Below are 16,246 nucleotides of genomic sequence, written 5' to 3'. Positions count from 1 at the left end.
AGAGCTTCACTGTCTTTTTTATACAGTACACCTTGTTTACACAGTACTGTAATTTTTTTCTGATTGTGCTGTACAATATAGCACTGTAGCTTTATGTTCTGTTATACATTACAGTACAACATGTAGGAGTTATGCAGATAAAAGCAACTAGACCTAGTTGCAGGAAGGGAACTCAGTCGTTAAATGAGCAATGTCTGTGATAATAATTTAAAAATGTCTCCTTTACTTAAGAGGGTGCCTCTCATATTTTTGATGTTAAAATGTATTTATTTTGCAGAGCAATACTGACTATAAATTAGAAAATTACTTTCCAACAGTAGTAGTAGAGAATAGTTTTAAGCGCCTGTCTACTGTCCTTACTGGCAATTGAAGAGGGGCAATCCTAAATTCGTCTTTTAGAAAAAAAATTATTTATTTATTTATTTACTTATTTATTTAAACTGGTTTTAAACCCCCAAAGCCTTAAATCAACAGCACTTGGGCCCTTTCTGGGCTGGCTTAAGGCAGGGTACTGTTCTTGAAGACCAGGTGAATTCACTAATTTGGAGCTGAAAGACTTCCTTCTCTCATCTCAAGGACTGCTGTTTACTGGTCTCTGCCTCCACTTGTGAAATTTCCAAACTTCTGGTCCCCAAGATACTAATCACGAAGTCCGTCCGGTAAGGCTGGCCCTTTAAATAGGGGCGTGGTGTAGATGCGCGGACCACCCAGGAGAAAGGCCCGGAACAGCGAGAAAGCGGAAGCAAGGGCGGCGGGGACAGGAGTGCGCATGCGTGAAGCGCGAGCAGGGGGCGGGGTCACGAGGACGGCGGGGGCGGGCCTGGGCCGGAATGGCTGCCAGCTGAGGTAAAGCCTGTCTGGAGAGCGGGCGAGCAGGGAGGTCCCTGGGGTGGAGGATTGCACAGGGTGGGAGGAGAGCGAGCGCCGCCAGGTCTCTAAGCCTCGGTCCCGCAGCCCCTTCCCGCGCGACAGTGGCGCGGCCTCGGGAGTTGACAGCAGCCGGTGACCGGCTAACTGGACCCGGGCCACAGCCGGACGGGGCTGCCTGGGGCGGAGGGCGTGCCCTGCGTTTGCTCTGGAACTGGGTCAGGCAGTTTCACTTGTTGGTTCCAAAGGAAGGCGAGGCTGAGGGCCAGGGCGCGCACTCCCCCGACCGTGAGACCAGGAGTGGGTGACCCCCACCCCACCCCTTCTCTCGGGTGGGACCGGTGCGCAGCCCGCCGGTCGGGGTGGAGGTGGCCGCCTGTCGGGATCGACGTGCGAGCTGCGGGTTGGTCCTGCCGGGTTTCCTGCGAGGTGTATCTGGATGTGGTGGTGCAGGATGAAAAGTGGGTCTCTCAAGTTTGAGGTCACTGCTGTGCTTTGGCTAGTTCTCCGGATGTGGCGCTTGGGAAGGAGGGAAGTAGCTGTCCAAAGTGTTCGGGTGTACAAAATGAGTGTGCTTTGAAGGAGTTGAGGGTAGGATGAGGACGCGTGGCATTGGGTTACCTGGAACCTTTGGGGAGCCTTCTCCAACCAGGCGGGTCCCCTCTGTCCCCTCCACTCCCTGAACTACTTTAGAGTACACAGCAAGGCCTAGATCATCAGCACTGCCCACTCTACCACACTGTCCCACCCCCGCAAACAAATACACAGTCACACAAACAGCGTAAACGCAGATGTTAGCTTGTGGTGCCAGCTGTATTACAGACGTCTCTGTTTGGGAGATAATTACATGCCAGTTGTGTATATGTCTATGTTACACTCGTGCGTTTGAAGTATACCTAGGGTGGGGATGGAGGATCTCCATGTTTGTGTAGGACATGAATTTGCTTATGATTAAATTTAAGCAGAGACTAGGTATTGAATCTTCTCACAATAGCTGGCCTGTTCCGTAGAATGCACAATAAAGATAAATGGGGAAAGTTTTTCAACTATTGGGCTTCATATGGTCGAAGAAATATAATTGTATGTAAGAGAATTCTTTACATACCTCTAGCAAAATAATATACAGATTTTCCTTTATATGTTTCCTTTGTACACTGGGACTACCACCAGTAGGAGATTTCTGTTCTTCAGAATCTTGGGGTGTTTTGATGATTCTTAGTGGTTTTCTACTGTTTATAGACATTTCAACCACTGTGACATTAAATATCAGATCTCACTCACAATTGTATATGTGAGTGAGAATTGAGAACTTAATAGTGTCTAACTTTAGAACTTTCGAACTTAATAGTGTCTAACTTTTGATCTCTTTATAAGTTTCATAGAGTTGAAATGGCATTTTATGTTAACCCACTACCTGAGGTGTCCTCTGTGTATATTTGTAAACTCAAACTACTCAATTCTAAACTAAATCCTGAATTGTTTGAATAATCTTCATTCTATATAACATTACAGAAGTATATTCTGTGTTTTGGCCAGGAACTGTGGATTTGCCTTGGATTTCTCACTGTTAATGAATTTGTTAGATGAATTCTTGTATCAACAACACTTTTTAAGTCAAGGCTCTTTCTGTTATAAGTGACAGAAACTTAATTCAAATGAAAAAAATGAAAAGGAGATTTATTGGCTCACAAACCTGGGCAGAGAGAGGGTGTCACAAAATCACTAAATGATATTCTTGTGTGTACTCCCTCCCAAACACACACAAAGGACCTCCTAATTCCTTAATCCCTACCTCTGTTTCTCTAATTGCAAGCCTTATTCTGTTTTATTATATAAACATCCAAAAGACAGACTCCAGACAACTCCTGTGTTACACCCTCCAAGTTCATGTACCTTCTAGTAGAGAGAAAACTGCTTTCAGTATTTACGAATTCCAGGGAAGGACCCTTATTGTTCAGACTGGACATGAAAATGTCATGTGCCTACTCTTCTGCTAGGCTGATAGGATACTTGATTGGCAGCCCCACCAAAATCATGTAGTGGGAGTGGAGGAGAAACAGCTTCTCCTCAAAGGAAAGACAGTAAAGTTGCAGGGATATTTTAACATTTTTTTTCCTCTATAGTTCAGCAAGAGGCTCCCTCTTGTTCTTTTAGGAGGGGGCATACATTTCTTGTGAGTATGTCCTTCTTAACATCTAACCAGGTGTAATTGAGATGGTAATTCACTCAATTAAAATTAATAAAGAAGGCCACCATCTACTCTGCCTATACCTGAGCGGAATCCTACTCGTTGTGCATGTAACTTACAAGAATTCACCAGTTATGCGAAGAAGAGGGAATATAAGTCAGCCTGCATAAGGCTCTTGTACTTATTAGGGAGATATCTGTGGGGCTGGACTGGGTCTTTGAAGAGAGATTTTCTTGGTAGTAGAGATTTACTAAACTTTGGAAAGAAATCATTTGTCTCATTCATATCATTTGTCACCTCATGTTTATACATTTGATAATGTTAAGATATTGATATTTATAGCTTCCTTTTTACTACTGTTCTGTGTGTTGTTATTTGGAAATAGATTTTCCTTTTCTAGAATGGATGCACCTTGCTTGTTTGTGTCCAAGAATTTTTAGTAGTAGCTTAGCATGGTGTACAGAAAGGTCTCTGGTACTACTCTTTCTTGTCACTTTTCTTTTTAACATTTGTTGTTCTATGCATATTTCTTAAGTTTTAAGTGGTAACTCTTCTCATTTAGACATTACTGAGACAGGAAGAAGAAAAAGAGATGTTTGGGCTTTTTTTCATAATGGTAGCTCCAAGCACATTGGGCTGTAGTTACCAAAATATGTCTGCAGTTACCTAAAGATGCCTGTAGTTGAGAAGAAACTTGGCGATCAAGTAAGCAACCCATGTCAGTATATAGTAACATTGCATTTAATGCAGGTGCCTGTTTTGAAGTTCATGGATAAGGTGAAAATTGAATATTCTAAAATACTCCAGGAAGGAGTTGTACCAGAGATTGACATGATTTCTGAGAAAGCCCAACACAGCCAGTTTTTGCCCCATGTTGGAACAGCATACTGTTTATTATTTTTAGCACTTATGAACTAGTTTGCTTATTTATGAAACTTGTAAGAACTGAAAGTGACCAAAGGGACAGCAGAAATGTAGCGCCTATTTTGTGCTCACTGTGAAGCATATACTTACTGAGTAGAAGTTCCTGGCTCTGTGTGAATCATTTCTTTTTCCTCTTTCTCTTTCCCTAAGATAATAATTAAATTCCCATAAATTGAATACAGGTGTGGTACATTTCCATTGTTTTCATATATAGGCAGAATTAATGTGAAAGAACATGAAACATTTGGTATTATGGAGTTTCTCATGCTATACATGAGCTAAATGATCATTAAAAAACATTTTAGGGATTTAAAAAATCTCTCCTAGATATAAAAAAATGGGACTTGCAAAACTGGGAGTCTTTTTGGAGAAGAGTGACTAACCATATCTTGGCTTTAATGACTCAAACTGCTGTTTGAGTCTCTGGAAGCCAGTGGTACAGTGTTGCTTAGCTGGTTATCTAGGCAGGGAAGGATGGGTGAATGGATGGACTGACTGACAAACTACTATGTAATTAGGCATTGGGAATATGATGGTGAACAAGACAGAACTTTGCTTACATGGAACCTGTGGGTGAGTGGTGGGGGAGTTCAGACAGTGAAGAACCAATTGCAGTATGATTAGTGTGATAAAAGAGAATAATGTTATGGCTGCATTTAATAGGTAAGAGTTTTAGCTGATGCCTGACGTATGACCTGTAGTTGTTGACAAGTTTGATTACATAAAAGTAGGACTCAATTATAACTTAGCTTATTATGGCACAGATTGCAGGTAATAAAATTGATATGTTTAATTTGCAACACAGGTGTTTTTGTCTTCTAATTCTTGTGTTAATCAGCAAATATTTACTGAATGTCTACAACATATGCAAGTCAATGAGTCCAGTGATGTAGAAGTGCTGGCCCATTTTTATTATCTAGTTAAAGAGAAAAGTTGTAGTCACAGTGTAAGTTAACTACTGAATCAAAATGAGGAAAATACCAAGACAGTTTGAAAGATGACATACCTTCTGGATTTAGAAGATTGTTAGGGACAGAAGAGGTCATGGGAAGATCCAATTAGAACATGGACCACAAGGGAGGAAGGAAAGAAGAAACTCAGATAAATGTAGAGGAAAAGGAAAGGGAAGGTGAACCAGGTAGAGCAGATATGGAATATGGAAGCTATTCTGAAAGGATTCTGGCTGCAGTAGTATGTGTTGTTGTAAAGGAAGGAGGGAGTGGGGAGCTTGCAGATTCCATTCAACTCGTCTGATGTCTGGAATTATAGGCTTAGAATTTGGAATTTTATGCTGTAGGCATTGGAGAACTGTTAAAAATGAATCTTTGATTTACTAGAGAAAGATGATAGAAAACTAATAGAAGTTAACTCTATTTTATTCTTTTCTGTCTCAAGATAAAACATAAGACAGAGCAAAACAAAGAAATAGAAGAGAATAAATTTGATCAGGAAGGCCAGAGCAAAGCTATCATGTAAGATTGTTTCACATCATGTGTGATTTTTTGCTATCTTTCTGTCACAATAATTTTTTAAAATTTGATTTGATTTCACTATGATGTGAAGAGTATGTCATAATGATACTTTTAGGAGGAAACGCATGTTAGAGAATTAGACAGAATCCTGTAATTTGAGGATAATTGGGCATGTTTGCCATGATAGAAAATTGGTGAAAGAGTTCCATGATAACCTGGTCAAATATAGGTCACATTCTAGAGTTCTTACTCAGTTGGTCATTGTGAAAATGGGATCATTGTTGTTTATGTAGTACATTGTTGTTGTTGTTTTTTTAATGATCATTAGTTGAGAATAATCTTATTGATTCAGAGGAAATGATCTTGAGAATTATCAAGATATCCAATAATGTTAAATGTGAAGTTTATTAGTTTAACAGCATTCTTGGTCATCATAATTCCATGACATACATTTCCTATCAGATTAATCTGATTTCATTCTAGGAGAGATTGAGAAATAGTTGATACAATCTACTGTGTCATCTATAGGTACTGTCTGGCGTGGCATTCCTTTAAGAACTATAAAAACACAAGATCACAATGATGGTTGGGTTAAGTAGTTGTAGAATTCCATGTCAAGAGGGAGTGATGAGTAGTTTGTTGTCAGCCTTTATTGCTGGGCTACTGTGTAAGTGATGTCTAATATAGTGTCTGCCTGAAGTGTGAAATATTGTCATATGTGAAGCATTTCATCATTGGTCTGTATATTAGAATGAAGAGCTTGCTCAGTAAGGTGAGAACAACAACAATGGACAAGGGAGGGGTTAGTATTTCAGGACATTGGAGATGTAGTCAGGAATGAATTAGAGTTTATTAGTGTATTTGTTTCCTATTGCTGCCGTAACAGATTACCACAAATTTAGTGGCTGTAAGCAGTATAGATTTATTATTTCACAATTTTGTAGTTTACAAGTCTGACATTTGTCTCACTACATTCAAGATGTCAGGACAAGTTTCTTCTTGAGTTTTAGAAATCAGTCCAACGGGCTGGGGATTTAGCTCAGTGGCAAAAAGTGCCTGCTTGGCAAGCGCAAGGTTGTGAGTTCAGTTCCCGGTACTGGAGAAAAACAAACAAACAAACAAACAAACAAAAAATAAATAGAAATCAGTCCATTTCCTTCTCTTTTGCACTTCTGTAGGAGGCCTGCATTCTTTGACTACTGGTACACTTCTTCCATCGTCAAAGCCTGAAGTATGGCATCTCTCTGACCCACTTTTGTTGTCACCTTACTTTTTCTGATTTTCTGACACTTTTCTGCCTTTATCTCGCACTTTTAAGAACCCATGTGATTACATTGGGCCCACCTAGATAATTCAGAATAATCTCCCATCTCCAGGTCCCAATTTAATTATATTTGCTAAGTCCCTTGTGCTATATAAAGTAACATATTCACAGGTTCTAGGAATTAGGGCTGATGTTGTTAGACATCACCATTCTTCCTACAATGAGTAGGTTCAGGCGTAGCCCAATTAATTTAAAAAATTTATAGAAACTTCTCTACTGGATCTCTTTTTTTAAAATCTGAGCTTGGTAACTTTTCATTCAGCAGGTCTATTTGGGTTAGAGAAATTTTCTAATGAGAAGAATAATAGCTGGTTAGTGACAAAGGAGGAACTAAGCATTGGCACATATTTGGCATCACTAACAAAGTATAAACTAATGTTGTTATGAGAAAAAACCAAAACAGGATCACAGAGTGAGCTAGTAATGTAAGACACTTCTCTCGTCATAATTAATGGTTTTTGTTAAGTGTCTCTGATAACTTTGCTAGGTTCTGTCCTAATCTTAAATTTTTTTTTTTTTTTTGGTTTTTCTCTGGTACCGGTCTGTCCTAATCTTAGATAAATCCCTATCATTCAACTCAAGAGGAAACATACCTGTCTTCTATACTTAGCACTAACTAGACTTTTGTTTAACTGTAGAAGAACTCAGAAATCTTGAGGATTTTTCTGAATGCTTTACGGTCATTGCAAGGTAGATAGTTGAATTCCTCCGAGTTAGGTCTCTAAATTGTAAAAAAAAAAAAAAAGTGAGAAAAGGAAAGGTATGGTGCCCACATAGTTAAATTGCCAGAAGGTATGGGCAGAACTAACTTCTCGGAAGACTAGAACCTGGGGCTTAAATAATATCAGGATTCTCTTTTCTCTTTCCCCCTTCCTCTTCCTTCTCTTCCTATTTTTTAGAAAAAAGTGGAAATGGCACTTTCTGCTCAGTTCCATTTCAATGAATCCTGATGAAAGACTATGGCTGGTTGAGGCTGTATTTTACTAGGGGATTTTTGATTGGCAGCCTGCACAAGAAGCATTGCTTTGAAGGAGCCCTTCCCAGAACAAAAGGAGCAATTCTGAGCAAACATCATAAATGTCTGCATTATTCCAATTTTCAGATGTGGAAATGAATTCAGAAAGAGTAGCCAAACTGACCAAAGTCACCGATAGGAACTAGTAAAATGTAGATTCAGATCTATTTTATTGGGCTCTTTGGCTTATTTTCTTTGTGCTTCAGTACAAATCAGTAAAGTGAAGGTTGGAAATCAGTAAAGTAGGGTAGCATGGCAGTGTTCTTTTTTTCAGGGAATGCTTGACGCTTAAAATTGTTGTTCATAGATCTGGTTTTGGAACCTCTTAACTCCAGAGAGGAGATTTAAAAAATTTGGTTTCATTTCTGAGTTAGTTTGAAAAGACAAGTATGAAGTGTGAAACATTTTAGATTATTAAATTATTTAAATAAAAGGTTTCTGAGTATGGCCTTTTCTACTGTTTAAAACACAGAATTAAAAATCACTGTCCTCAGAAATCATTGAATATGAGTTGGATTATTCATATTTGTAAATATTTCTTCAATAATTGTAGCAGTTTTTGCCTCATGGTACAAATAATAGTGAAAGACTTTAAAAGTAATTTTTTTCAGAAGCCAATCAGTCTTTTTTGAAGAAAGGAATATAAGTGCTCTTACTTCTACTGCTTTTGGCTCATTGCAAAGGAGTAGTACATTTAATACCTGATGTTTGAAAGATTCTTTCAAATATTGCCAGGTATAGTGTGTTCTCAGTAATGTCTTTTAGGAACATATTTGATAGTATGCATTTTATAGGACAGAAAATTAGGGTCTGTTTCCTGTACCGTGTGAAAGAAATGAGTCTGCATTGGTAATGTACCAAATGTCCTAGAAGAGTTTGAGTTCATATGTCTTATACATAGTAGCTATTCATTTCTTTTCATGTGATAGAAATGAAACATTGAAGGAAATGAAATTAATTACAGGTACTGAAAAATGAGTTTCTATGGGTTAAATTGTTAGTTTTAGGCATATTGCTTAAAAACATCTAATCACAGTTTGCTTTAAAAAAATGAAGCCCAGTGGCTCAGCCTTTCCTTTTTTTGAGACAGGTCTTGCTATGTAGTTCAGGCTGACCTTAAATTCACTTATGTAACGTAGGCTGGCCTTGCACTCAGGGATCCTGCTGCCTCAGCCTCCCAAGTACTGGGATTACAGGTATGCACCACCACACCCAGCCCTTTCTTTCTTCTTTCAAGTCACTAAGGAATAATAGAAAAGTTCACTGTGGGGCCAAGGGTTCATGGTAGTAGAGGTGTTTGTACCCCTGAGGGCGGTGTGTGGTTTGAAAAACCTTCACACCGAATATTGGGTTGTATGGTACAGTAGTCCTCACTTAAGACCCCTGGTTGAGGTCTGAAACTGCCAATTAGTATGAAGCCCTGTACAATTAACTGTCAGGATCCATGTGTAATTGGTTTCAGGATCCTCTGATAATACCAAATTCTGTAGACATTTAAATCCTTTCTATAAAACAGCATAATCTTTGCATATAACCTTTTTCATATATTTGTTATTTAAGATGATTTAAAATCATCTCCAGATTACTTGTAATGGCTATCAAAATGTAAATGCTTTGTAAATAGTTGTGGTGTATTGTTTAGGGAATAAGGACAAAATGAAAGAGTCTGTATATGTTTAATGCAGATGCTTTTTTTAAAAAAATGTTTTCTGTCTGTAGTCGGTTGATTTGATGGATGTGGGTGTTGTATTACTCATCCATCTCTGTCCAGGGAGAACAGGTCCCCAGAACGAGGTGCCCGCGGATGTATTAATCCCCTCTTCCAAAGAACAACTCTAGAGCCATATGTATCTGGGCTCAGGGGGCTAGTCACCTTCCAGACTCAAGCCCGACCGGCATCTCCAGTAACCTTTTATTCAGCAAGAACAAAGGAGGCAGTCCCAGAACTGGGCGATCTCAACCGTTTTTTTGCAAGGCCAATACAATCTCCATTATCATAGTAATGAGACTTGACCAGTAAACCATCCTGTTATCTTCCTTAGGGCATATCTCAGAAAAGCATCTAGTGTTGTCTCTGGGGCCAACAATGCTTTTGCTAGACTTCCTCCAGAACCCAACAACCATGGCTTGGTCAGGCCTGAGGCAATACATCTAGAGAACGTCCTTCTCCACATGTGGGACCGCTGGATGTGGAGGGCCAACTCTATACAATGTTTAAAAATATATATTCATGATAAAAGTTTAATTTATACATTAGGCATGGCAAGAAGTTGGCAACAACAATAATAAAGTAGAACAACTAGAAAAATACATTATAATACAAGTTAGGTGAGTGTGATTTCTCTTAAGATATCTAATTGTACTGTATTTAGCCCTTCTTATAATGATGTGATTTGATACAATGCTTACATGGTGAAGTGAAATGAGGTGACTGATTTATCACACTTTTGCCATTTGAGATTTTCAACAGTAAAACCAGCACAGATTTTTTTTTTTTTCATTTTTCACTATTTCACAGGTAAAAGATTCATTCTTACCATAGATCTTAGTAACCTTGGCATGTGATTTTTTTCTTTCCTTATTAAGTCAAGAACTTTCACCTTCTCACTAAAGGAAGCACTTTATGGCTTTTCTTTCATATTTCCAAATTGCCAGGACCACTACTCCTGCACTTTGGGGGCCATTTTTGAGTGAAATATGGGTTACTTGAATAGAAACACTGCAATACTATGGTAGTCAATCAGATCACCAGCCCGTCTAGTCAGTGACTAGTGGGCAGGTAGCATATCCAACATGGATACACTGGACAGGGGTGATTCATCTTCCTAATGCGATGGAGGGGGATGATACCAGGTATCATCACACTACCCAGAAGAGAGAACAGGTTAAAAGTTATGAATTCTTTATTTTTGGAATCTTTCATTTTATGTTTTCAGATCATGATTGACCTCTGATAACTGAAACCGTGGCAAGAAAATACTACAGAAAACTCCTAGTCTAGGAGCAAAATGGCTTTATTTCTATTACCAGTGTTCTTATGACATTGTTTCTATTGTCATATTTTTACATTATTATTATTTTTTTACATTATTCTAAAGGCAAAGCTAAGTGGGTTTTAAAAAATTGGCCACTTGTATTCTTACTGAAACTCTATCTAAAAGCATTAAAAACCAAATTTGCTAAATGTATAAGAATTTTAAAAATGTGTATTTCTAGTTTTTTAGAAATGTTTTACAAGTATATAAAGTTATTTGTTTTTTGATATAACATAGAGTTCTATTCTTTAGAGCTGTGACATATATAAAAATACAATTTCTAGGTTTTTCAGTAGTTTATTTTTCTCTGAAAATGTCTGTTTCTCTGTGACTACTTTTCTTCTAGAAATCACAGATGGTTATTTTATCCTCAGGTCATTGTTTTCTCTTTTAATAGACCTCAACCCTTAGGTTAACTGCTTACCTATTGTTGGTGTCTAAACTAAGCTCCTGAGGTATCTGTGACCCCAAGTGAGTGCCAGCAGCAAAGCTAGTGTATATGTTTATCTCCAAGGGAACTAGAGAGCTACCCTGAGGTTTGGGAAGGTAGGGAAGGAGTTAATTGCTTCATTGCAGCTTTTGGCACCAATTTACCCTCATGTTCTTAGGTACATAAGTCTAGCTGGAGCCAAGTCTAGTGGCCAATCCTGCCTTTTGTGGCTATCATTATTAGCAGTTTCATGACAACCTTGGACCGCAGTATCGATTTCTCTTTGTCTATAACCAGAGAACCAAGGAAGTTTGTCTGACAAAGTGAGTTTTGGAATATCCAGTGAACAAAAGGAAATCTAAATGATTTCTTCTTTTTCTTTCTCTCTTTCTCTTTTTTTTAAAGAGATCACCATTCAGATCATTATGATCTAAAGTCAAAACAAGACAATCAAACACGTGCTTGGATTGGTTGAATACAGTTATTAAAAGCAAATATGGAAAATTCACCAGACCATGACAAAGTGGAGCAGAATCTCTGTGTCAAGACTACTACTGAAGAAGAGTTGAATAAGTCTTTCAATCTAGAAGCTTCACTTTCAAAATTCTCTTGCATAGATCTGGACAAAGAACTGGAATTGAGAAATGATTTGGTAAAACTTCAGCCTTTGTTGAGTGATGATTTTTAACTGAAGTTTTGGTTATAGTGTGTTTTATGATCCAAACACTCTCAGCCTATTATTTTTGTATGAGTTAGAAGGAGTCTATATACAGTTTTATGAACTACTGTCTCTCTTCATTTGTGTAGTCCATTACAGTTTATAGAACACTTTGATTCATGTTGTCAGTTGAGCTTCACAACACTTAGAATACTGTAATAATCCATTTTATAGATGAAGATACTGTGTGCAGCACTGTTAAATGACATCTCAAAGTCAGAGAGCTAGAGGTAGATTTAGAATTTTTATATTTCCCAGTATCTTTTTTTTTTTTTCTGGTACTGGGAATTGAACTCATGATCTTGTGCTTGCTAGGCAGGTGCTGTGCCACTGAGCTAAATCCCCAGCCCCTGCCCAGTATCTTTTCTTCAGTGATTAAATGCTATATTAATGGTTTTGTGTGACTCTATTAACAAGTTATTTGACCTAATTATCTTACCATAATTTGTGAAATAACTAAGAAATGTGATGTCAGACTCTGGCATATCACTTATGACTTAGCTCTAAACTTAGGCGATTGGGGGTTGTCATAAGATGTGATGTTTTGTCGTGTTGAAGAAAGCTGATGCAAAAGTCCTTGAACAGAATTTGTCTGGAAAGGATCGTCTGATAATGCAGTCCAGTGCATACGTGTTCTCAGTAGTCACCGAATGTATGGATAAGAAAGATAACAATTCTATAATCTTTAGATCTGACTCATATCATCGTGGATTACTGAGGTGACTGCTAGATCAGTTTTTATGTTAAGATTGTCTTATAATTGATACTTGATTAAAGCATCCTCACAATTTTAAGGGGAAAGGCATTATATTATGGGGATTAATTTGTTTTCTTTATTTAGATTGATGACAAGGAGTTTGATATCCCTCAAGTTGACACTCCTCCAACACTGGAAAGCATACTAAATGAGGTAAGTAAATATTAAATGATTATTATTTTGTGGCATTGACTTATAGTACTTTTGGATTAGTTATAGGATATATAGCGGGGCTGGGGATTTAGCTCAGCGGCAAAGCGCCTGCCTGGCAAGCGCAAGGTTGTGAGTTCGGTTCCCGGTACCGGAGAAAAACCAAAAAAACCAAAAAATCCAAAAAAAAAAAATATATATATATATAGGATATATAGCTACATGTACAGTATCAGTAGAGTAGCCATTAATGACATGTGTCAATTTAAAGCTTAAATTATTTTGCAGTTAAATAAAAATTCAGTTTGTCAGCAGCACAAGTCACATCTCAGATGCTCAATAGCCTGATGTAGCTGATGTATACTATAGTGGGCAGCATAGATACACAGTCGTTCCATCATTGTAGGAAGTTCTGTTGGACAGCACTGGTCTAGATTGTGAGCTTCTCAGGGGCGCAAACCAGGTCTTGTTCATCTTTAGAGTTTCTGGCCAGCATAATGCCTAATCCTTGGCAGACTTAAAAAAATTAGGGCTGGAAGGTGTAGCTTAGTAATAGAGTGCATGCTGAGCATGCATGAAATCTTGGATTCAATCCCTTGGATTCAATAAATATGGTTTATTAAGTGAATTGAAATATTACATTGTGTCACTTTTGAGATTTGTATTATGTGTTGATAATGATTAGTTATCTCTACCAGCAATGTTCAGACAGCTCATCCTTTGATACTAAAGAGCATCTTGAGACTTATAGTGAGCTTCTTCCTTCTTCTGCAAGAAGGAAACCAAACCTCCACTATCTGACTTTCGAATACCACTTCTAGTGAAAAGTTTTTCAGTTTTGAAATGGTGTTACTCTTTTGTGAATTGGCAGATCAAAAGGAACTCTGGGAGAGTACGTGGTTGCTGAAGTATGCCAGTTTCTGCGTACTGCTGACAGCTCTTCACTTCAGTCTTTTTGACCTTTTGAAAACTTGCTTAAGACTTTTCTTGGAAGTTTCAGCTTCTAATTTGAGAAAGATTTTTTATGTATAAATCTATTTCAGATCTGTTTTTTTGTTTCCCAAAAGAAAAGGCTGCAGAGGTTCCCCAATAGAAATGCCCACTGATGCTGTAACCCTGAGTAAGTTGGGCATCTATTCTTTACATATATATTTTTAGGGTTGTAGGCAGTGCTTTCTAAGATGCAAACTACTTTTTCTATGAATTGTGTCTTTTTTTCCTGTGGCTTTGATTTCTGTTTTTTGGTATCAGTTTGATGTTGCTGTCAGTTTAAATGTACAGTATTTTAACTTAAAAAATGTTCTGTGTGATCTATGTTAAGGCTTAAGCATTTTTAGTTTTGAGAGGTGATGTTGGGCCCTAAAAATATTGTATTTCAGTGAAATGGCCTTTATTATTTTCTGATCTAGATAAAAACTTTCCTTTAGAAGTAAAGAGATTAATTTTAGTCAGTTTTATTAACATGATCTTAATCACATTTTCATGTCAGTTACCTTACTAAGTGTGAAATAAAAACAATCCCAGAGGACTATGTATGAAGCTGTACATTTTTATGTAATTAGGTACAGAAAATAATACTCATATGAATGGGACTGTGGTTGTAATGAAGGCAGGCAGTCCTTGCACAGCCTTATCTCTTAATAGCAGTAAGTCTTGTCATTACTGGTTTACCAAGAAGATAATACTGTTGTCATTCTCAGTGTATTTGGTGCTTCGTATATTTGGGTTATGGTGTTAGGTGCTGGTATTAAAAGTGTTATATGACTGTCTTAAGTCCTTGCGAGGGAAATGTGACTGGAAATTGGCCAGTTTTTATACCTCCAGGGAATGAGGCAGGTAGATAGGTGAAAGAAAAATAATTTCAGTTGTAGACCATTACTGAAGACTGTAAGGAAAGAGCAATATTAAAATGATTTTTTTAAAGAGAAGCTCAGAAGTGTAAATAAGCCCTTGCTGCAGGCTGTGTGGGTGCATGTATTCTATAATGTTCATTAATATCAACCTGAAGGAAGGCTGTGAAGAAATGGGCAATCAAGACATTTAAAAGAAAATGGAAAGCTAAAAATTACTGAGACATCTGAGATCTTAGAACTTGGGGCATGGAATAAAATTACTAGGCCTTGTTGTTCTTTGAAATGGTTCTGCCTTTGAAGTTTTTAATTTTGAAATTCCATTCTCTAGCCATAGCACCCCCCTTCCTTTACTTCATTAAACTTATTCTTTGTCCTCATCAAGACCAAATCTTTCAATCCTTGTAGTCTCCTAGCCTCTGCATAGCTGCAGTTTACTTCAATCTCACTATTAGATTCTTTAGCAAGAAATGTCTTTTGAACTCTTCCGTTGAAGTACAGCATGCACACAGAAAGGTGCACAAGCCATAAGAGTACAGCACAATGAATCTTCACAATATGAACAACCTGTATAACTAGAATCGAGAAGAAGACGCCAAATCTTGTGGCAACCCAGAAGCACCTCTTGTGTCCCTTTAGCACCCAACCCCTGAATAATCACTATTCTACATTCTTCTAGCCCTGGTTCGTTTGTCTGTTTGAATTTTATATACATGGAATATTGTACTTTTGTCAGTGTACATGAAATAGGTCCCCTTCTGTGTCTGACTTACTGTCCTCAATATTTGTTTTTCGGCCTAGTCATATTTTTGTTAATTCATTTCTGTTGCTGTAAAATGCACACGTGCGCACGCACGCGCACACACACACACAATTGTTTATTCATTCTGTTGTTGATAGACATTTGTGTAGTTTCCAGTTTCTGGCTGTTGTGAAAAGTGCTGATGAGAATATTCTTATTCACACCTTTTTGTATTCATATCTATTGGTATTCACACATGTGCACATGCTTTTGTGGGGCATATGTTCAAGAGTAGAATTGCTGAGTCATCAGGTATGGTTAGCTTCAGCTTCCCTGAATACTGCCATCGTTTTTCAAAGTGGTTATTATTGACCTATACTGCCAGGAGCAATAAATGAGTGTTCTCGTTACTTATACACTTGTTAACGTTTGAATTTTTCTGTCTTTTTTCACTTTGGTCTTTCATGGTCTTAGGTATAGCAGTATCACATCATGGTTTTAGTTTGAGTTTCCCTGAAGACTGGTGAAGTTGAGCACCTTGACATAGGTTTTGGCCATTGAGTATCTGTTTTATGAATTACCTTTTCATGTCTTCAGCTTACTTAATTCTGTTTTTATTTTTAAGAAAGTGATTTATGAAAGTTCTTTTATATGCTGGTACAAGCTCTTTCTTTACTAGATATATTTCTTGCAAAATACCTTCTTTTGTTCCCTAACATATCTTTTATTCTACTAATGGTTTCTTTTGGTGAGTAGAAGTTCTTTTTTTTTTTT

At 37.7% G+C, this 16,246-nt stretch overlaps 1 protein-coding gene across 2 annotated transcripts in view; it reads left to right on the top strand.

Moving 5' to 3' along the window:
• The first annotated feature begins 772 nt into the window (after window positions 1-772).
• The window catches only part of Vps8 (vacuolar protein sorting 8 homolog (S. cerevisiae)), a 211,019-nt gene continuing 195,545 nt past the window's right edge, over window positions 773-16,246 (top strand). For both annotated transcript variants that reach the window (XM_005383304.2, XM_013513539.1), the window contains exons 1-3: window positions 773-846; window positions 11,661-11,907; window positions 12,815-12,883. In XM_005383304.2, the coding sequence (XP_005383361.1) occupies window positions 11,752-11,907; window positions 12,815-12,883 (225 nt within the window). In that variant the 5' untranslated portion in view covers window positions 773-846; window positions 11,661-11,751. The remainder of the gene's footprint in view (window positions 847-11,660; window positions 11,908-12,814; window positions 12,884-16,246) is intronic.

This window comes from Chinchilla lanigera, unplaced genomic scaffold, assembly GCF_000276665.1.
Source record: "Chinchilla lanigera isolate Chin_1 unplaced genomic scaffold, ChiLan1.0 scaffold00019, whole genome shotgun sequence".
NCBI lineage: Eukaryota > Metazoa > Chordata > Mammalia > Rodentia > Chinchillidae > Chinchilla > Chinchilla lanigera.
Note: the sequence above shows the minus strand (reverse complement) of the source record. Positions and strands in the feature narration are given on the sequence as shown.